The sequence below is a fragment of the Culex pipiens genome, chromosome 3 (genome assembly GCF_016801865.2).
Source record: "Culex pipiens pallens isolate TS chromosome 3, TS_CPP_V2, whole genome shotgun sequence".
Lineage (NCBI taxonomy): Eukaryota > Metazoa > Arthropoda > Insecta > Diptera > Culicidae > Culex > Culex pipiens.
This window is the reverse complement of record NC_068939.1, coordinates 49,229,252-49,252,502: the sequence shown is the minus strand read 5'-3', so window position 1 is coordinate 49,252,502 and position 23,251 is coordinate 49,229,252. Positions and strand designations below refer to the sequence as shown.

Sequence of the window (23,251 nt, the reverse complement as noted above, 5' to 3'; positions counted from 1 at the left end):
ATGAATTCATCTCATGTATAGACAAACAAACCCTGAAAGTTTCATCCAAATCAGAGCAATTCGATACGACCTGTTTCACATCGGTGAAAAACTCGCTCTTAAAATGCATTATACACCTGCCTAGTTGTTTTGCAATCATTAGTTTCCAAAATATCTTAGTTTTGATGAACATTTTATTTTTCGCGAAAAAAAAGTGTTTGCTGTGCATTGAAATTTCATAAAAATTCAAAATATTTTTAATCCTGCTAAATATGATTATCAATGCAGAAAAATGCATTTAAGATTGTTTTCAGTTGATTTAACTTCTATTTTCATAAAAATTTTGAAGTTTTTTGAAAACATATCTTTTTTGCCCGCTGATTTTTCGGACAAATTTTGAAAGGGTTGGGTAAGAAGGGGATTATTATGCAACTTGCATGAACCTCGGAAATTCCTCCTGGAGGTTGTTGGGGGGACTATTCTGAGTCAGAAAAATCGATTCCCGGAATATTCTGTCGGTGAATACTGATTTTATCTCGATTTGAAGTTAAAAAACCTAATACAGTCGACTCTCTGGTTGTCAATATCCAAGGGACCGTCGAGGAAGAGAATCATCAGTTTACAGAACGATGCAAAATGAAGACTCGATTGAAAATATATTTTTCTTGGTACCCAGCTATGGGAGACAATCATGGCAACGTCCAGCAAACAAAAACAAACTAATGTCAAACACCCTTCAAAGCTTCGTTTCGCCAAGAAAAATGTCTATGCAAGCCATGAGAAAATGAAATTATCGACAACCGGAAGAGATTTTTAAAGCAAACAGAATCCAAGGGACCGTCGAGGAAGAGATCCTTCAAGCAAGAGAAAATATCGAGGAGTAAAGCAAATCGAAGTATGCAGTTTGAAGGGACTGAAGAATTCATCGATAGATAGAGCAATATTGATATCGAGAAGATCGACAGCCAGAGAGTCGACTGTATATCACCTAAAACCTCAAAAATACGTCTAAAATCTCGGTCTAACTCTGGACAAATATGTAATTTTTCATCAAGATATCAATTCTTAGTGCCCAAAATATATTCCTGACATAGTACACCTTTAATCGGTTCAGGAGGTGTAAAATAGTATTATTTCTAAAAAAATATTTTCAATTTGCTCTGGTAAATAAACTGTCATGTTTGAATTCAAAAACTAATTTTGTAGCATTGTTGCAAACAAAATGAAGAACAATTTTGCAGAAAAAAGTATGACATTTCAACAATTTCTATTGTAGTGGGAAAATTATTACCAATTTTCAAAATTCTTCGATATTTAACTTATTCCTGTTATAAACAGCTACTACGATCATACTCAGTAGGATGTAACAAAAAATACTTTTTGGTGGGCATTCAGGGGCTGGTTCTGGTGGGCGTACTGAGTTCAAATCTCAAATAAGAGCTTGATTGAACTTAATTAGGAGCTGTCGCTTTGCATTTGAATTTTGAATGGGATTTAACCAGTAAAAAAAACCTTTTTTTTCAAAAATGTAGATTTTTTAGGCACTTTGGCCACTAAGCGTTTTTTTTTCAACATCATTGGCGTATAGGACAGATCCTTGCGCATGTTTTGGTATATATAAAATTGAATTGAAGCACTCTGGAGCTTAGGCCTTCAAAATTTTGAAATTTTTCGAAAAAACGGCTCAGCAGAAAAGATTGGCGTCACGCCATTTCATTTCGCTCAAAACTTCGATCTATAAAAAAAAAACTCTAGACATGTTTCATGAAGTGCACTGTTTTTAAGTTATTAGAAGTTTGCATATGAGTAATTCTTCGCCAACTCACACTGTGGTTGCCCTGTCCCCTCTTTGCTTTGCGTAAAACTTTGTCCTGATCATGAATTTCGAGCTCCATTTTTCGATATCTACAGCCTGGTATGGAATTTTGGTGTCAAAGGGACTTTTATGTAAAATTGGACGTACGACGTGGACGTACGAATGCAAATAAAACATATTTTTCATCAAAAAATTACAAAAAAATCTGCCATTTTTCGTTTCGATTTTAAATTTTTTTGGGACATGTCATTTCATTGGAAATTTATTGTTCTATTCGAATCTGCAATAACCCAGAAGAGCCATTTTTTCATTTAGAACATTTTTTTTTTCATTTTGAAATTTCGTCTGTCTCTGTTATTATTTGTATTATTATAACAGCTAATCTGGGTGTTTTAATTAGAAGTCCTGACCTCCTAACAATAACAGAACTTAAACATTTTCCAGTTATTTCCATCTGCTCGGGTAATTGAGTGTTATCCCTAAAACAAACGAAGACCTAAAAATGTTGAAATGAACTATAATGTTATACTAATCCACATTTTTTCAGATCGATTGCTGTTGATTTCCAAACTCTTTATTATTCCATCACTGTTTGTCCAAGTTCACTTTGCTGCATCACCGTTTTGTCGCAATTCTGTTGTTTTCCAAAAATCAAACAAATCCAAATTTACTAACCATATGCCTTACTTTTCGCTTGTTTCTTCTTCCAGACCACATCCAAAAACGGCTTATTTAGCTCGGACGATCTGCTGGACACGTTCGACCCGCTGAAGTAGTTGGGGTGTGATCAAGCTCGATCGGTCGCCACCAAGCAGTTGAGTAGCAGTGCTGCATCTTTTGTTTCTTTTTTGGTTTTTGTCACCACCTTGGATATCTTTTTTTTTTTTTTGTTGGAAATTTACAAGTGCTGCCTCTCGGTCAGCCATCGGAAGAGAGAATGAATATCAGTTTTTGTTTTGTTTTGTTTCCATTAAACTCACCACCGCTCCGGTCCTCTTGGTTTTTCCGCGCAATTTTTGGAGAATCTCTAGTGCAGTAAAATGCCTTCGTTAAGTGCATCTTTTTTATCCCAGAGATCTGAATTAAATTAAGTGGAAATACGAAAATATGCGGAAGGATGTTTATGATAATACATTTTTTTTACTAGGGAAAACTATAGAAAACACACACGATTAGAGGAAGTAATATTTGTGTCTAGTAGTTAGTTAGATGTGAATATATTTGTATCAATTATTAATATTTTTTTTCTTGTAATTTGGCATATTTAGAGAGTTAAAGTGCTAATTGGAAGCCAGAATCATGAGCTAAGAATAAAGAAAAGAAAAAATCAACCAGCTGTCCTAACTGTAAGCAAAAGTATTACCGGTCAATAAGGGAAGCAAAAACATAAAAATCTGCAAACAGGCAGGCACAGCCTGAAACATTTTACCCCCTCATAATGTGATAGCGAGTCGATTGAAACATTCCACACGGTTTAAGAAGGAGAAGCACGTGTTGTCTCCATTGGCGGTGTGCACTCTGGCGGAGGCTTGCGTAAACCAGTTGCGCGCTACTTGCCACCAGATGTCACTGCCCCGCTAGATGTTAACGTGCGCTGATGAAATGGTGCTAAAATGCGAGAGTGTGGTTTGAGAGAGAAAGATTTGAAATTGTTGATCCGAATTTCGCGCTGGAAGCATGCAAAAACAAAGCAATAATTATTGTAACTTACAACAATATATGAATTTTAGCGGCGTACGTAAGACAAAATACGTACATCGAAAGATAGTTTTTCTTATGCGTCAACGTAATTAATCGTAACTCGTAACTATCTCTTGTTTCTTTATCCCATCCAAATTGTGAGTGTTTTAAGAGAATTTATCTAATATATAGTTTCGTCCCTGTAACAAATAGAGCAAACAAACAAAAACAGAAACATGCATACAATGGAAGACACAAACTTTTTTTTTCTTTTTGATAGAGGAATATATAAATATATGTATTTAGAATGAATAAAAGTGCGCAATAAACAGCTATTCAAAACTGTATCCCATAATAATTATTTGTAGATTCATTGTTATTCTAGTTATAGTTTGCAAGTGCGATGTGAGGATGATATTGAGACCAATATGATCAATAAATATGAATATAGAACAAATGCGTTGTCGTTTTTATTTTTATCAAAATCCGATACTATCAATAAAACATGCTATCCTTATGAAATGTCGCTTTTTTCGAATTTTTTAATTTCGTATTTTTTGGTTTGGGTGAAACTTTGCCCATGGGAGAATTCATACATACAAAATGGGCATGTGAATACACGAAAATCTATATCTTAAGAAAGGATTTACTGATCTTTTGATGTCCTGGGAAATATTGTATTCTATTCATTCATATTCATTCTAGGAGAATAGGTGCACAGAAAAATATTATTTTTGATATTTTTATTTGAATTTTTATTACAAAAAGCTAAATTTCCAAAAACACTGCACACACAAAACACACACCACATCAAAACTATTCCGGAGCGTTTGGTACGGTATGTCCACGCATTCTTCCTCCCCTATAGACTCTGTGAAATGTGATCCGGTCGCAGAATCCTCTCTACGGTTAGTGCAACGCCACTTTAATGAGTGTAATACAGCAAAAAAAAATACAGTTAAGTAGCGAAAGACGGCAGAATTTTTGAAATTAATTTTTAATTTTACGATGAAAAAAACGATTTTTCGTAATTCTAAGTACACTATCCAATTTTATTTAAAAGTCCCTTAAACATCAAATTTCCATACCATCACCATTTCGGACTGATTATTTTTTTAAAACACGTCTTTTGCCAAAGGTTTTAAAATGGACGAGGTCGTACCACCTCTCCGTCAAAAGATATCGAAAAATGGACCTCGATTTCATGATCACGGCGCAAAATTACCCCTTATGACAAAATTTCACGCAATTCGAATAGTGGTCGGAGCAACATTTTCCGATTTCGTGTGATTAGGCAGAGAAAATATATTTTAAATTTTTATATACGTTTTAGGGGACAAACAAAGACATCTTTTGCACAAAAGTTAAGGATTTGGCAAAATCTGGTACCATACATTTTCGATAAATAAAGGTTTCTAGAGAAAATAAAAAGGGTCAAATTAAATTTCTAAAATCGTTTTAAGATGCAATAATAAATTTTACTTGATTTTACACACATACATAAGTGTTTAACAATTGGAAGCATTTTTTCTTGAAAATTTTCTGCGAAATTGTTCAAATTTTAAAAATTGCAATCTGCGTTCGGCGTGGGTATTTAGTACAAATCCCCAGCACCACAACAATGCATATTCAGGCTTTTTTTTAAATAAAATTATGTTTATTAGGACCTTTTCGGTACTGGGACCAAGTTTTTTATGACAGAAACGTTCAGGCTTTACTTAGGCTTTTACTTTTCCTGCCTTTATATAGTGCTGCTGAAACGGCCTGGAAATCGATGGACTATTGCATTATGTATCTTTTCCAACCGAAATTTTAATTCCAATTTTATTATATTACTAAACTAGAAGCAAACTAGAAGTTTAACTTTTCAGCACATGTACTGAAAAGTAAAACTTTTCGACAAACACACGGATGCCAAACTAACTCGAGGAATAAAACTTTTCACTTAAAAATCCTATTCAATAGTGTCTTCAGAATTGCAAAAAATGTTGTATGAAAATCGTAGCAAAACTCGATTTGTTAAATACTCGTCGTATGTATCCAACTCGCCAGAGCTTCGTAAGATAAATATACGACTCATGCTAAAAAAATCATTAGGCAACGTTGCATAACCTAACGTTGCATAGATGTTAAAACTTGAAAATGGATAAGAATGGTCAAAGTTTTCTAGGAAGTTGTTAAAGATCTACACGATACAAAAAAGGGGGAAATCGAATTTGTTGAATATTTTGCAAATTAAAGAAAACCAAAGTTGGAGTTGGTTTTCGCACATGCGTAACATTTCAATAATTGCTTAAAATCACACAAAAGAATTCAGCAAAAAAAAATTAAGGCGGCATCCTTCAAAAAACGTGGCTCTATCCCCCATCTCCACCCAAAATGCCACCGTGGATCATAAATCAGTTCCGGGTGCACTTTTGCATAAATTATGCTGCGCGGCCCGCGCACAAAAGACGCGCCGAAAAACAACCATTAGTGGTTTATCGTTTCTGTGGGCTCGCCTTTTCGTTCAAAGCTAGTAAATCAAATTCCTTTTCTCGCTTATGAACTCCTCAACTATTGAAAACATCGCCCGGAAGTTTCGGCCTGGCTGGTGACCGCCGCAATCGTCGTGTGGAATTATTTTAATTATAATTTATGGAAAAATAATTTCTACAGCAATTTTCCATGGACCACCAGAGCCAGAAGAACAAACTTTCAGCATTTTGCTTTTCATTGATATATTCCTGCGAGCAAAAGGATCGTCGAGAACGAAAGAGAGAGGGAAATCCAGATTGAGAGGCGTGTCCGGGATCATTAGTTTGGATGATGACAAAGGGAAATTTTATTAGATTGTCCTTTTTTTCGTCCGGGCGTTTGATTTCTACACCCGCATAGTCAACAACCATACAGTCACCATTGGTCGAATGATTTTTCCTAAATGATCTTGATAATACAACAAATAGGGTGCAACCGTACATTTTCCATTCCCCAAACAATCCTACAATTTATTAAATAGGTCGTTAGGTTATGTTACAATACATTTTTACAAGGGATTTTTTTCGTGGATCATAGTCGTACCCTACCCCGAACTGTTCAATTCTCATTTTATGTGAACCGTACCACAAATTAATAAAATATGATTTTAAATGGTGAACTGCTTTACCGACACTTACCGACACCATTTGGAAAGGGAGGAGCCAAAAAATAAACTTTACAAATGTTCTCGGAACTGTAGATTTAACGGGAATGGTAAGTATATGATTATTAATGGTTAGCGTTTTTTTTTTGTAATGTCCGGGATTTGTTACCGCTTGATGATGATGTCTCCTGTTGATTCTTCCGTGGTGCTGCCGCCTTATCTAATTGAGCTATCTCAGTTACATTACGTTTGGCGGTTTAAAATGCATTTTATTATGAAATGTGGCCTCAAAATTTATCGTAAATATATCGTAACATGTATGGTAGAACCATACAAATAAATTATAGACCAATCACATGGTGAACAGTTATCGTTCTGATAAGGGTCAATCATTTGTTTAAATTATTTGGACTTATAAAAATTATCACGAAAATAAATTAGCTTTACATACAAACTATATGGCAAACAGGTATATCGTTCCATGAATTGTTGAACAATGGTTTGAATTGTTGAAACTTAGGAAAATTTTCGCCATAATTCAGTTGTATCGTTCCATGAATTGTTGAACAATGGTTTGAATTGTTGGGACTTAGGAAAATTTTCGCCATAATTCAGGTGTATCATTCCATGAAATGTTGAACAATGGTTTGAATTGTTGGGACTTAGGAAAATTTTCGCCATAATTCAGGTGTATAATTTCATGAAATGTTGAACAATGGTTTGAATTGTTGGGACATAGGAAAATTTTCGCCATAATTCAGGTATATCGTTCCATGAATTGTTGAAATATTATCTGAATTATTCGGACTTAAGATTTTTTTTGCTGTAGTTCATTTGGCTCAATTATACAACACCTGTTTCAAATAATCCTAAGCGTTTGGCGAACAGTTATATCGTTCCATGAATTGTTGTACATTTGTTTGGATTATTGGGACTTAAGAGTTTTTCGCTGAACTTCAAGTTGGAAATACTACGTCGGCTATGGTACCCTTATGTTTTAACAATAGCTGTTCCGAAAAATCCTTACCATATGGCGAAAAGTTATATTTCTCCATGGATTGTTGAACTATTGTTTGAATCATTGGGACTTAAGAAAATTTTCGCCAAAATCCATTTTTGGCTCAATCATACAAAAACTGTTTCAAATAATACCAAACATATGAGGAATAATTATATCGTACCATTAATTGTTGTGCAATTGTTTCAATTATTAGGACTTATGAAATTTAGGAAATTTTCCGCTTAGGTTTCTTTGACTAAATCATACCGAGTATCATAACTTTTATCATACCAGCTACCAGTACTATTATGTTCTAACAATAGCTGTTTCGAATCATCCGAATCGTATGACGAATAGATACCGTTCATTAAATTGTAGAAAAAAAAATCAACCATTCGAATATGTCAAGATAAGTGTAACCATTCGGGAAATAGTACCATTTTAATTTTTTTATATGGTCGTGACATTATATCAACAATATCACAAATGGTAACCATACCAGAAATAATTTTCTTATGATTTCGACAGTTTCACCTTTGGTATCCCGCATAAAAATGTATGATGATTTGCACTGTTAAAACCATCCAATTACAATACATATTACAATATTTATGGTAAGTTTATTGTTGACTTTTTCGAACTTTACTGGAATGGCGATGAAGCTACTATACAATTCATGGTTACAGCTAATTGTAAGGTTTTGTTATTGGAAATGTTATAAATGGAAACAATAAAACTATCGTAAAATGCATGAATATAGCAAATCTTATGGTTTTTGTATTGGAAATCTCATAATGCATTTTTTCCAATTTTTTTGTTACATTACGTTCATTGTAATGTTATAGTTGCGTAGTGTGAACTTTTTTGAACGATTTTTTTAAAATAATTTGAATCATGTAATAAAAGTATTAAAAACGAGTTATATTTTAAAAACAAAACATCACAAACGATTTTGTGAAAAGCTCAAATCAAATCAAACAATTTTAAAAACTTAAGCATTAAAACATTAATTATTTTACTGTTCCCTCACAAAAAAAAATATTAAAATATTAATTTATTAATATATTGATATATTAATATATTAAAATATTCAAATAATAAAATATTGAATTATTAAAATATTAATTTATTAATATATTGATATATTAATCTATAATTTATTAATATATTAAAATATTAAAATATTAATACATTTAAACATTTAAACATTTAAACATTTAAACATTTCAACATTTAAACATTTAAACATTTAAACATTTTAACATTTTAACATTTTAACATTTTAACATTTTAACATTTTAACATTTTAACATTTTAATATTTTAACATTTTAACATTTTAACATTTTAACATTTTAACATTTTAACATTTTAACATTTTAACATTTTAACATTTGAACATTTTAACATTTCAACATTTTAACATTTTAACATTTTAACATTTTAACATTTTAACATTTTAACATTTTAACATTTTAACATTTTAACATTTTAACATTTTAACATTTTAACATTTTAACATTTTAACATTTTAACATTTTAACATTTTAACATTTTAACATTTTAACATTTTAACATTTTAACATTTTAACATTTTAACATTTTAACATTTTAACATTTTAACATTTTAACATTTTAACATTTTAACATTTCAACATTTTAACATTTTAACATTTTAACATTTTAACATTTTAACATTTTAACATTTTAACATTTTAACATTTTAACATTTTAACATTTTAACATTTTAACATTTTAACATTTTAACATTTTAACATTTTAACATTTTAACATTTTAACATTTTAACATTTTAACATTTTAACATTTTAAAATTTTTAACAATTTAACATTTTAACATTTTAACATTTTAACATTTTAACATTTTAACATTTTAACATTTTAACATTTTCACATTTTAACATTTTAACATTTTAACATTTTAACATTTTAACATTTTAAAATTTTAAAATTTTAACATTTTAACATTTTAACATTTTAACATTTTAACATTTTAACATTTTAACATTTTAACATTTTAACATTTGAACATTTTAACATTTGAACATTTTAACATTTTAACATTTTAACATTTTAATATTTTAACATTTTAACATTTTAATATTTTAACATTTTTACTCAAAAAAAGAAAAGGCATAAAATAATAAGGATCCCAAAACGAACACACCATGACACCTGACGTCGTCGCCTGAACCGTACGACGCTCCCAAACGAACGCACCATGGTTGAGCGGGTTGAGCAAGCTGTCAAATTTTTTCACTCGCGATGCGTGTTCGATCCTGTTTTGTTTGGCCGCAGTTTCAAAAGTTTTAATCGAAATGAAATCGCGTGTGCTTGTGAAAAACCAAACTCCCGGCGTCAAATCTGCCGGGTGACTGATCCGGGAGGGAGAAGAAGATTAGTGTCAGCAACTTTTGGTGAGTATTTGGACCGGTGAAGAACATTAATGCGTCCGCAATTTGGGGCAGATTCCGTCGCCATCGTCGTCGTTTGAAGTAGGTACGTGTGTTTTGGTACTTCTTCCGGACCGGTTTGGAAGAAGTTACCAGATGCGTCCGGGATTTGTGCCAGATTCTGTTGTCGTCGTCCTTCCGGACCGGTTTGGATAAAAGTTGCCAGATACGTCCAGGATGTGTGCCAGATTCCGTCGTCGGTCATGTGTGGGTGCGTGTGTTTTTGAACTTCTTCCGGTTCCAAAGAAGTTGGCAATCGCGTCCAAGATTTGTGCATCGTCATCGCCGACGTTTGTAGTGTTTGTGTGTGGTTATGTTTTGGAATTTCTTCCGAAACGGTTTGAAAGAAGTTGCCAGTCGCGTCCGATTGTTTATGCCGCTCACACGTTCCGTCGTCGTCGTTTGAAGTGTATCCAGCCCCATTTTTATAGCCCTCTTAGGAAATACCTTTTTTTTCTATTTTACAGGATCCTCAATCGTCAACGAATCAGAAGAGCTCCGGGATGTAAATATCAGGCGTTTCATGAAATTTGGAGATGGCGGAACCCCTCCTGCAGCAGCAGCAGATGTTTGTCATGGTCTGATGCATTAAGTGATTTGTTTAAATTTTCAAGATTCTTTCCGCAAACGTCAAACCATAAAAATTATTGCCGGATCTTTTCTGGAAGAGATTCGGCACCAGTTTGTACTGATTTGACGTTTGCTGAGGGTGTCGAAAAGTTTGACTAAGTCAACTGCTTGCAAAAAAACAATGGTCTGCTTGGGTAACTTTCTTAAGTTTATTTTGTTATTTTTTTTCTTTTACAGGAGGCATTTGCAACGGTGCGGAGCTATTTGATTACGGGACACGGAAGCTTGATCAACGAAATGAAGAATTCAAAAGTTAAGATATCTTAGATTTTGAAATTTAGCAATTTAAACATTTGAAAATTATACATTTAAATATTTTTTTTCAAAACTTGAAAAAAGAAAATTTAAAAATTTAAAGCAAATTGAAATTCTACAATTTCAAAACTCCCAAATCCTGAAAATACAAAATTAAAAAACGACGGTATAAAAAATTAAATTAGAAACTGTGGGTTCAAAAATTCAAATACAGTCTGCATTTGATTTGATAATTTGAGAAATTTAAAATAAAGGGCTTAAATAAATTTTAAATTTAATAACCAAAGTTTTTGTTTAAATATCTTGAATAAAAGCATTTAAGAATCTCAGAATAAAATCTGAGAATTTTGATCTGGGGGGGTGAATAGAGCGGTTCAAAAGCGGAACCGTTTTGAACTGCAAAGCGGAGCCATTTTACTGTTCGCCAGAAGCAGCAAGTATTGTAATCATTCATTAGGGAAATTATTGTAAAAACCAAATATGGTTTGTTGATTTTCTTTTTCTTTTGATATAGCGAACCTTTTGTAATTATTCTCCGAATCACCATAACCATTACCAGTAAAGTCGTCGTAGAGCCATTCTTTCTCCAATGAACCCACTTCCTACTGGCTATTTCTCCCTTTTCAGTGCTCATCCGGAGGTCGTCTCCAACAATTGATTCCGCCCGAATTGTGGGCACGATTCGCTTTTTCTAGTACAAAACGTTATTTATTAAGACTTGTACTTTGTCTCAAAATGGGCACTGTACTTCTTAGAGCTCTTGCTTACATTTTGTTCCAAACCGACTTCGCAAAACTTCACCCACTTCTGACGCAGTTATTTGTCTTCCGAAAACTTGGAAAAAAATGCGCACAGAAGATTTCAAAACAAATTATTCAAGTGCAAAGAAAAAGTCACGCTTGTGCTCATTCGAAAATCACGTTACGCATTCTCTCGTCTCATCCCCCAGATTTTGATTATTTAAATTAAGATTTTTCTTAACTTAATTGTCTTCTCATTTATTAATACCAGCAAATCAATCCGGAGTCTCCAGTCGACAAAAGGTACCGGCGGACAGACTGAACACACCACGGCATCACCCACCCGAGGGGGAACAGGAACCGGTCTCGATCGAGGGTTTCAAACGGAATCGAAAGCGAAAGAAAACGTCGTGGAAGGATTCCTTTTGGCGATTTGCAAAAAGCTGAAGAAGGCGTTAACAATTCATGAACAAATAAACAAAGTGGTTCAATGTTGAATATAAATAACATACTATGAATAACAATAAAACTACTGTAAAATTTACTTTATTTACTATTTATTTTAATGTCCGAAAATAGTTTTCACAGTAGTATTTAGTGGGGAATAAACCATAAAGAATTATAATTTTACTGTGTAATTCATTGTAATGCTTATTAGTTTTATTGTCCGCATATAGTTTTTACCGCATCATTTACTAGATAAAAAACCATGAAGAACTGTAAATTGACTGTGCAATGCATTGTAATGCTTGCTGTTTTTATTATTAATGTATGATGATTTCTATAGTCAGGACGAGTTTTTGGATGAAAAATGCAACATTAGATTAACAGTAAAATGCGTCGTATTTGGTAAAAAAATGTATGGAAAAATTTCGAAATTTTTATGGTACCGGTGCATAACAACCCCCCTTTTTTATGGTAAAATCCCAAAATACGACGCAAATTATCTTAAAAAACGATGCTGTCTACTGTTAAAACACTGTCAAAATGACAATATATTTTATCGTTTTGTAACGTTAAAATTTACTGTAAGTTCATCAGAAATCTTTATGCGGGATTTGATTATGCGGGACAGCCATTTACTACTGCGCCACGAGTTACAAGAGGGTCCTTTTAACGTGTAATACAGCTATGGTAAGCGATTTTTAAATCGCTTTGATTTGCGTTTTGCTGATTTCATCTTGGGGTTGTTGAATAATCGTTGTTAAACTTGTTTAAATAAACATTCAAGCAATGGAAAAACAAGTATAAGTTATTTGTGCTAATTTGTTGAATTTCGTTTATATCCGATATTTATGAATATCTTTCAAAAAAAAAGAATTTAATAAAACATCATCAATCACTGTCGAAAATAATGTGTCGAAAATAGTTTGTTGCATTTGAATAAATTATAATTCAAACTTCTTATGTCAAACTCAACAGATCTTTACCCCTTCTCACAACCGGAACCCTTTGAAACACGTCACACATATGATACTATCTTTTTAGCCAGAGGGCTAAAACACCCAAAAGGAAACTAAACGGATAATTTGCCACAAATGACTCTTTTCACAGCTCAGGGAAAACGATCATTAGTGGGGACCCTCCGTTTGATGTTTTCACACAGATTTTTTGCTTTCGGAACCGTCCGTGGCAGTCGGTGGTCTTCTCCCCGGGAACCCTCAGATGGTGGACATATGTTCCGGAGTGGAGAAAATACGAAAAAAGGTTGTCCTATTTAGCACATTTGCCGCGCGGCACAAAATATTCGCCGCAATCAATTCAAAACGAAATGTTTTACTTTTTTGGTCCATATAGTTGCACTTTGAGAGAACCGAGAGTCCGAAGGGAAAATTTGCTGTGTTTGCAGAAAAGCGGTGCGAGCATTGGACGGAAAGCAATCTTCTCCAGTATCCGCCCACAAAACTGTGCTGCCAAACTGTCCCTTCGATTTCACCACCCTCGTACAAGTCACCGTCGCAATCCCAGCCAGTGTGTAATTTTATGACCAACGATGGTAAATGTGGAAACCATAAAAAAGATACAGAAACACCAAACAAATAATTTCGTTGCCGCGAGGGTGGAAGTGATAAAAAACGTGACAATGAAAATATTTCCCTTGGTTTTGTCGACACTTTTTAGGGAATTGTGGGTGGTAATTTTCCTCCTCTTAGAAAGGACAAATTTAAACGTAATTGTTTTACTATTACAATAAAAACCAGCATTACTCATAGAAAAAACACTACAATGTATCAAATATTTTGAGTCTTTGAGCGCTTAACCAGAATCCATTCAAAATTCGCCGACAAAGCGCAACAGTTTTTTAATTCATTCCTGGTAATTAAACCGCCACCGACATCCCTTCGTGCATACTGAATTTGCACTAAAATAGAAAGAAAACACTTGTCATTATGCCGCCGCTTTCAATCACAGGTTGTTCTAAATTTTTATTGATCTCCATTCTGCCACCGACCGCTGAAACGCGACTTCGGCTTCGGAGTGCGTCATTCATTCATTCGGCGCACCAACCACCCATTGTCTCCGCTCATTATCAAACAATCGGTCGGTGCTAATGACGATTTAAAAGCTTTTTATCACCGTTGTATGGTCTAATGTTAAACGGTTTTGCCGCCCCCTCACGTGCACTGTTAAAAAAGCTACTCGGAGTAGCTTTCTTCATTTTTCCCAATTTTTATATTCTATTTTCATAAGTTTGTGTATTCCCTAGGGTAGATGTCCCTATTTTGGACCTTCTAAGCAGAGCGCACTGTTAAGTTGATTATAAAAATTAATCAAATGAAAGTAGCGATAAAGCTGGTACATCATCTATTTTTTGGTAAATTACCTTATATCACTTAGCAGCATTAGCCTATTGCTCCGAGGATTGGACCTTCAATGTACCAATGTATGAAGATAATGACAGATAGTATCATTCCCAAATAAAAGATTGCTGAAAGTTGTCGATGAAAAGCACAAATTAGTTAAATTAAGTTTGGTAGGCCCAACTTTGGTACTAGGCCCAATATAGGGACATTGTGTGTTAATTTATGTTTTTAGTCGCTTTTTATTGGGAAAAATCGTTTCGAAATATTATAATCATAACGAAGAATACATCTTTGCTATACTTTTAGACAGGTTAAGACAAGCTGAATATATGACTATTGGTGGCGGTCATTAGACGAATTGTAAAAGTTCATTTTAATCTCTTTTTCTCCAAGATAACTTTAAAATCTGGAAAGAAAAAATCGTAAAAAAAATCAATTAAGATCTGAGTGGAATCCATAATTTCAATTATCCTAAGTAAGTTTAAAAAAGCTTCTGAAAGTTAAATAACTATTTTTTTTTTGTTTTATTTTTTCAACATCAAATTTGATTGCCTGTTAAATTGCTTAATAAATTAAATTAAATCGCTAAGTGTTTTTTTGCAAGAACTTTGGTGAGTCAAGTTTGAGTCGTTTAATTAAGTGGACACTAGAGTGACAAGAAAAAATTAAAATTTTGGAAAATCGTAAGAGATACCCACTATCTCGATTCTTTAGGTAAAAATAAGGCTGGTACAAATTATATTCAAAGTTTTGTCTCCCCCCCATCAAAGTTTACCCGAAAAATCAGGGGGCGAAAAATTTTTTTTTTTAAACTTCAAAACTCTAGTTCAAATTTAAGTGCAATCAGCTGAAATCGATTTAAAACGCATTCCCCTGCGTTTAGAATCATTTTTAGCATGAAAAAAAAATTGAAAATTTTCGATGTTTATCGCACTATCGCAAAAAGTTTTTTTTCGCTAAAATTTTTGTTTCCGACAAATCTTACATTTTTTGAAAATCAATGATTGCAAAACAATTGAACTAGTGTAAAATGCATTTTAAAACAATTTTTCCATGGAAATGTTGAAAGTATGGCATACGTATTTTTTTTTGCCCCCTCCCCCTCGACCACGGCCAGAGCCGAGGGACGAAAACTTTGAAAAATATTTGCATCAGCCTAAGTAACTGTGCGAATTTTGAGCCAAATCGGTTAAGGGTTAAGGGTCGCTTTTTATCGTTAAAGTTTGTATGGGAAAATTCGAAAAAATGTATGGGGAAAATAAATAAAAATTAAATTCTGCCAAAAAGGTGCGTTAAATATGTCGGATCATTGTCAAGTGTGAGATTTTCATGTAAAATTTTATGACAAACAACTTTGTCGAAGACCGCAAAACGATCCGAGATAACCCTGACTAGTTATTAACGATTTAAAGCAGACTTTATTGTATGAACAGATTTTTTTTTGCAAATTTTGCCCAAGGAATCTAATTAGGTGGCATCCCTGAAGTTGATTTTTTATTGTCACCCTAGTGGACACCTTTGTAGCATTTTTCCCAAATTTTCAATATTTTAAGCACTATTTCAAAACCCTTTTTTACATAACTATTAAATCTTAAGTCTTTTGAACAATTCTGACAATTTTTTATTACATATTTTTGTTTATGCTGAAAAATAGCCATTATGCATTCCACTTCGAGTATAATTAATTTTAACATGTTTGAGTTTTAACTGCAAACTTTCGAAAAGTAGAACTTTTCAGCATTTATTTTGAAAAGTGTTTCTATTCGATTCCATTATTTTTGGTAGAACAACAAGGTTGTTTCTTCATTCTAGAATGACAGGAAAAGTAAGTAGATTCACGACGGAATAGCAAAAAAAAATATCTAACTTAGATTTTTGAAAAGTAATGATCGGCTAGAGAGACAAAAATTTTGAAAAATATTTGCCTTAGTTTATATCAACTTTAACAGATTTTTCAAAAATATGTTTTTTTATTGATAATGTTTATGGTTTCAGAAAATTGGGTACTTCTAACATGAAACAGTTATATTTACACTCATGATTTTAAAAATATGCAATAAAATCGATTTGAACAAGCATTAATTGAAAAAAACTATTGCTTAAATACACAGTTTTCTTCATTTTCGAAGGTTTAAATAAATAGGGGTCCATTATTGGAAAAGTTAGATTTTTGTTTGTTCCATATTAATTTGGCTTCTTAATTTGGCTCGAAATTGAGCCGTTCCGGGTTTTAATTTTGTAAACTTCCTTAAATTTACATTATTTCGATTTACTAGAGTGAAATTGAATTGATAAGATGGTTAATTTAATCACAAAAAGAGCTGTGATTTCAAATGTCGAACTGAAAACACTTATTTTGGCCAGAATGACAATTATACGTTAGTCAAAAATTGTTATGAATTATGCTGAACATGTCAAATAAAAGATTTGTAGACAAATAACCACTTGAAATTGTGTTTCTATTAATTTTTGTGTATCAAAACACCTTCAGAGGTTCCACTATAGGAAAGAGGTTCACTAATGGATAATATACTTTAATTGCATTCGCTTTTTCACAAAGCCTTTTTTTCGAATTACCAAATGTTAATTCTAGTTGAGAAAAAATGGAATTATTGTATTTTTATAGTGTATTTCCACAAAACACGTCGTCGGCATCCAGTCTGGCCACAAACGAAACTATTCACATATTGGCCGCCCGGTTTTTCTGCCGAACAAGCTACTAATAATTCCACCTCAAATTTCGATGCGTTTTCGATATTAATTTCAGCCCGCTCATTGTTTTCTACCCGAGAGGTAGGCAGTATGTTCTCGGAAATGCATAACTTCCAAAAGGAATTAAAAATCCATCCAAATCACCTTTATGAGAGCCATTAATCTTGTCCAGACATTTTTCATGCTAATTCAAACAATGTCGATGATTTGGAGAAATCGATAAATGTTTTGAGCAGTACGTGACCGGCAAGTGGCATTAATTGTGCTGGGTTATTCTGCGGTTTGCTTGGGAGTCGAATTCGGTTGGGCTTTAACCACATTCGTTGACGAGTTTTTCAATTGGGATACAACTGCAACGACCTGAAAAATCATTTTTTTTTTATTTTATTTTTTCAAAAGTCATGAGAAATTTAAATTATTATGAAATATGGCTTTGAATATCTCAATTTGTCAAAAACGGTACAGTTGTCACAAATAGTTATGAATGTTAATAAAAATCAAAACACGCAAATTACCATAAATCTCGCCACGCTGTAAAGAGCACATTGTCGTCGCTGTCACTCAAGTGTACGTCTCGGTGAGTGACTGAAGCATAAAAAACGTTACTTAATCCACCTTTAGGTGGTTGGTGCCTTCCTCATATTTATAATGTCAATACATTCAGTAAAAATAGCAACATTCCCCCTTAACATGTTTTACAAATCAACTTTATTACTCATTTCTTTTTATATGGTTCGCAGACCATCAATATTTCTGGCTCATCGGCAAGGTCTGATAAAAAAACCTATCCAACGATAGTTCGCATGGAAGATTCAGACAATATTTTTATCACAATATCTGAAATCAAACCTCTAAAAAGTGTATAAATAACACTGTGTTGTGTCAATAACTTTTAATAGGGTTGTCAGATCCTTGATGTTTTAGGCTCATTTGAAAGGTCTTTCGATTATCTAACTAACGATGGGTCACATGATAGACCCGGACATCATTTTCATTGAAATATCTGAGATCCGGCCTCCAAAAAGTGTATAAATAACACTTAAGTGCTAATAACTTTTGATAGGGTTATCAGATCTTCAATGTTTTGGGCTCATTGGAAAGGTCTTTTTAATACCTTTCTGAAAATGTATAACATGACAGGGTTTCTTACAAAAACCACCCTTTTTACAATCTTCCGGACATACGCCAAAATCGTTTTTTTAGCATAACTTTTGAAGTACTTTACTAAACTTCATAATTTTCAATAGGGACTTATGGGACCCCAAGACGAATCGAATGAGACCAAATCGGTCTAAATCGGTTAAGCCAGTGCTGAGATAATCGAGTGCATATTTTTTGGTGCACAGACCCACATCCCTACACACACACACACACACAGACATTTGCTCAGAATTTGATTCTGAGTCGATAGGTATACGTGAAGGTGGGTCTACGAGGTCAAATTAAGAAGTTCATTTTTCGAGTGATTTTATAGCCTTTCCTCAGTAAGGTGAGGAAGGCAAAACATCCTCCCTCTCAGCAGCAACGACGTTTTATGATGAGCCGTGGACAATTATGCGGCAGGATCTTTGAACGAGGACGCACTCGACGCAAATCGACGCCGCCGTTATCCCTCTGAATGATGGCGTGGTAATTTTCTTCCGCTCGTCCCACCCTTCCTTACTTGGCTCAAATGTAAACGAGCAGAAAACGTGGCTGCTGCTCTATTTGTTAGTGATTTTCCACACAGATTCAGCATACAACATCGTTGTTTGAACAGTGGGACGTTTATGTTTTGGAAAATGATAAACATTTAATACAATTTGTCGTCATCTTAAAATCAAAATAAAATATCTCAGTCAATGTATTTCTTTGAAATTGGGTCAGAAACAACGTGTCAAAATGTCTCTTAAAATCCAGGTCACTTAAAAATATAATATAAAGCTGAATATGCAAACTAAAAAAATATTAAATCTGCCATTTTTTAAATAATGTTTGATATTTTTTATAAAATTAGGGTATACCGTCTATATTTGACTCCATTTCTATGAATTTGTCTAATTTGGCTCCATATGTTTGAATCTAATTTTACTTCTAAGAACTCTCAAAACGTAAATTGGAGTTTCTCTATGTTTTATGTTTCTAGATTTGGCAGAAACTTTGTGAATTGTCATGTTTCAGGTCTTCATGCAATTTTGGCATATTTTTGGTATGCAAAATTCAAAAATCTGTTTGTTGAGAAAGGATTTTCTGTACGCTTTGGTGGTTCTGGGGTTTTGTTAAGTGTCAGAATATTTTTTAACAAACTTTGTTGTGGCTTAAAAGCTAAAAATTTGAGTTTTAATGAAAAAAAAATTAAATACGCTCGAAAAACAGCGAAGTGACACAAAAATTATGAAAAACAAAAAAATGGGCAAGAAATTATAGTTTGTAGAATAGGCCTAAAATACTAATAAAAAAATAAACAAGATCAATGCATAGAAAAAATTATAATGAATTTAGAAAACATAAAAAAACAAAAACTTTTAGGTTGAATTGTTCATTTTCGTTACATTTTGATCAATATTTTCAATTGATAATACTTAAAAAAATACTACAAATGAAAAAAAAATCGAGCGGCTGAGAGTTTATTTTTATTTTTTTAACAGGTGAAAAAAAAGTTTTTTTCAGTGACTTTTACCATATATATAATTTGAATGGAGCATAGTAGTCTATCACACTCACTGAAGCCATGCGGGTATGATCAGTGGTCAAAAACCACCGACATCTTGCTTGTTACGGCGGTAGACTCAACGGTCTTAACTCCAAGGAGTTCTCGGATGACTCAGACCATCTCAATAAGTTGTTGCAACATTGCACTGAAGCCTTCCATACTCACTGAAGCAGTCTGGGTCGGATCTGGTTTCAAAACCTTGAAGTTCCGACTTGTTTCTATGTGATGCCTCTTGCACAAAGGGTTCAAACGGATAAAAACAAAAGAAATCATGTTTCAATCATGCTAAGACATATCAGAACTAATAGATACGCGTCGAATGAAGTCAAGATGAGCAAAATCCATAATAAAATAGAGATTTTATGAATGATTCTAGAAATAGCAAAAATACAATTTTTTGTACATTTTTACCCAAAATGCTCAAACTTCAACAACTTGTAACTTTTGAACCCCGGGGTTTAGAGAGTTGGTCCAGAAGACTTTTTTTCATGTCTCGGCGAGATCTTTCGAAAAAAGTTGATCCCGTTCGTTTACATCCTTGGACCATACAAATTTGCCCATTCTCCTTTAAACTTTTGAAGTTCTGAATTACCACTTTTTTTAATAATTAAAAATAACACTTTCAACGGAAATCCATCTGCAACTAATTAGAAACTGTTATTATATTTACAGCAAATTGAGCACCTTGCGACTTTTAGCATAGGAGGTAGAACCAAACTAAACGAAAAAGTTGTGATACATTATTAGATATTCTAAATAGGTTTTAAGGTACTATAATTTTCTATCCTTTTGTTAATTTTTATGAATATTCCATTTATTTCGCCGATCAAATGGGCTAATAATTGATTTCATAAACATTATTGTTTTAAATAATTAGCTTCATAGAAGAACCATTTTATGGTTCAACAGAATAAGGTCGTTTGTTATTCTAGTTTTATTGGGCATATTATTACAAAGTTTTTTTTTCTGCTTTTAAAATGATGTTTAAAAAAAATGAGTTCAACCCTGATATTTAAAAAGAGTTTGAAGAATTGTTTTCTTTTCAAATGATTTTTTTATCTCTATTGGGCTTATCAATAAAAGTGTTTTTCTACCATTTGAACCTTAATTTCAAAAAATTCAGTTCAATCGTGATCTTAAAAAAAATTTAAACTTATTTATTTACTTTTGTGTATTATGAAATTTTGAAAATATTTATAAGAAAATTCTAAATTCTCTTAAAATACATAATTTCGGATACTGAATGTCTCTTTTAAAGTAATCAAACTATACGTATTTTCTCAAAATAATATTTTATAACAAGGGATGTGTTTTTCGTGCGCTGTTTTTCCATGTTCATATTTTCTGAATAGTCCTAACTTTTTTTGTTAAAAGCCTTACTAAAAATAAACAAGCAAACAATCTGTATTTGAAAAGTATTTATTTAATCGAAATGAGACTATTCCACTGTGCGCAAACTATCCTAACGAGAGAAGAGAGAGCGCAAAACTGGGAAGAAAAATCACCAGAGGAAATATTAATCATAAAAGCCGAGTAAGCGACATCATCGTCATCGTTGCCGTCGTCGTTGGCAAATGCATTCCGTGTTGGTTCCGCCTCTCAAAAATCATAACACGACAAATGAATTAAGAGAGCGGTTCGTTCATTCGTACAAACGGTCCTTGGAGTCGCGTCCTCGTATCGTTAGCCGAAACGGTTGCCACACGGATTAATCGATTCTAAACGACTTCAATCAAAAGTTCGCCAGCTCGCCCGGAATCTACATAATTCAACCCCTAACTTCGGTCGGAGGAAAAGGATACTTTCCATTCATTGTCGGAACATAGGTTCTGAAAACCGTTGTAGCTGCTAAATGGCCGTGTGTCTTGATTTAATGTGATGTACAAATGACACAAGGCATTCCCTCTCCAGGGAACATGAGTTTGAAAGTTGTACTTTAGAAATTCATAAATTTATGATTTTTTATTGGGGTGAGTTGATTAGCAAACTGTTTTAGTCAATTTAAAGAAAAAAATGTTTTTAGCCAAACATATTGCCACTTCAAAAAAACTATCATTTAAAAGCAAACGGCCCTCAATTTAAGACGAAAAAAAGTTACTGGCAATTGTTCAAATGCTCTCAAATTAAGTAATTACTTATTCATCACTCGAGCTTGCTTAAATATGAATTATGAAATCAATTTAGCATTTATAATACTGGTGCCGTTGAAAGACTGACAAACCGCTCGTAAATCAAAACGAAGGCAAATGCGTAAAAACGATTCAATCAATTCAGTTTGCTTCTTCAAAACGACGTGTGATATGAATTCGATTAGATTGAGCCACAGAAGTTTTACAGATATGTATGCGCGGGAATTTATGGTCGGTCAGTCAACAGCAGGCACCGTGGACGTAGGTGATTCATGGTTGACTCTCCGAAGCGATTAAGAAACGAAAAGAGGGGAAAATCGATATACCTACTCCCCCGTTTTTGCAAAAAAAAAAAGCTGAGCGTCAGGTGATCGTGATGATGATATATCGAGTGACAAATCAGTTAAAGTTCGATTGACTTGCGGTGCAATGTAGGGAATTTTAATGCTGAGATATTAAAGTCCGGGAAGAAATGGTTATAAACAAGTAAAATTTTAAGTGAATACCCGAGCAGACGGAAATAACTTGGGAATAACATTTTTTGATATTTTAAAATACTACTATTCAACGTTATGAATGTTTTGTTATAAAATTGTTATTGTAATAACAGACTTATAAATTTTTTAGTTATTCTTCGAACAAATCCTTGTTATTACTTTTTGTTATTTTAACAACTAATCCGATCATCCCAATAACAGTTGGAGGTATTCTTCCATAACAAAAAATGTTATTCCAAAGTTGTTTTGGCTTTCAATCAATATCAGACCAATAACAATTTTTTTTTATGATAACATAAACTGTAAGAAATCCTTATGCAAAAATGGATTTTTCAAGAAGATTCCATAACACTTTCTGTTATTTCAACAGTATTTGTTATTAAAATGGCATGAATTATGTTATTACCGTTTGCCCGGAATCTGCCGTAAGATCTTAAAGCCCTGTGCTGATTTTACCACACAACGAGAAAAGTCATGCCAGAAATCATTCCTGATCACTTTTTTTTTATTTTCATACAAAAAAAAATACTAGTCAACATTTTGTGACTCATCAAAAAGTCCCATTAGAAAAAAAATGCCAAACGAGATACCCGAGCAGACAGAAATATCTTGGGAATAACATTTTTTGATATTTGAAAATAATAGGCCAGTAACAAGATTTGTTGTACGTCGTTATGATTTTTTTTATCTTTGTTATTATTTTTTGTTATTTTAACAACTAATCC

At 33.1% G+C, this 23,251-nt stretch overlaps 2 protein-coding genes across 7 annotated transcripts in view; both read left to right on the top strand.

Moving 5' to 3' along the window:
• The window catches only part of LOC120413218 (PTB domain-containing adapter protein ced-6), a 64,456-nt gene extending 60,524 nt beyond the window's left edge, over positions 1-3,932 (top strand). For all 5 annotated transcript variants that reach the window (XM_039573944.2, XM_039573943.2, XM_039573939.2 and 2 more), the window contains one exon: positions 2,506-3,932. In XM_039573944.2, the coding sequence (XP_039429878.1) occupies positions 2,506-2,571 (66 nt within the window). In that variant the 3' untranslated portion in view covers positions 2,572-3,932. The remainder of the gene's footprint in view (positions 1-2,505) is intronic.
• Positions 3,933-9,594: 5,662 nt separating this feature from the next.
• Positions 9,595-12,754, top strand: LOC120413270 (uncharacterized). 2 transcript variants are annotated; one of them, XM_039573999.2, is made up of 4 exons: positions 9,595-10,031; positions 10,535-10,645; positions 10,875-10,949; positions 11,964-12,754. In XM_039573999.2, exons 1-4 carry the CDS (start codon positions 9,836-9,838, stop codon positions 12,137-12,139), a joined length of 558 nt encoding a protein of 185 aa, XP_039429933.1. In that variant the 5' UTR covers positions 9,595-9,835; the 3' UTR covers positions 12,140-12,754. The 2 variants fall into 2 exon arrangements, with proteins under 2 accessions (XP_039429933.1, XP_039429934.1); XM_039574000.2 differs by having other exon boundaries at positions 9,605-10,645.
• Positions 12,755-23,251: the final 10,497 nt, after the last annotated feature.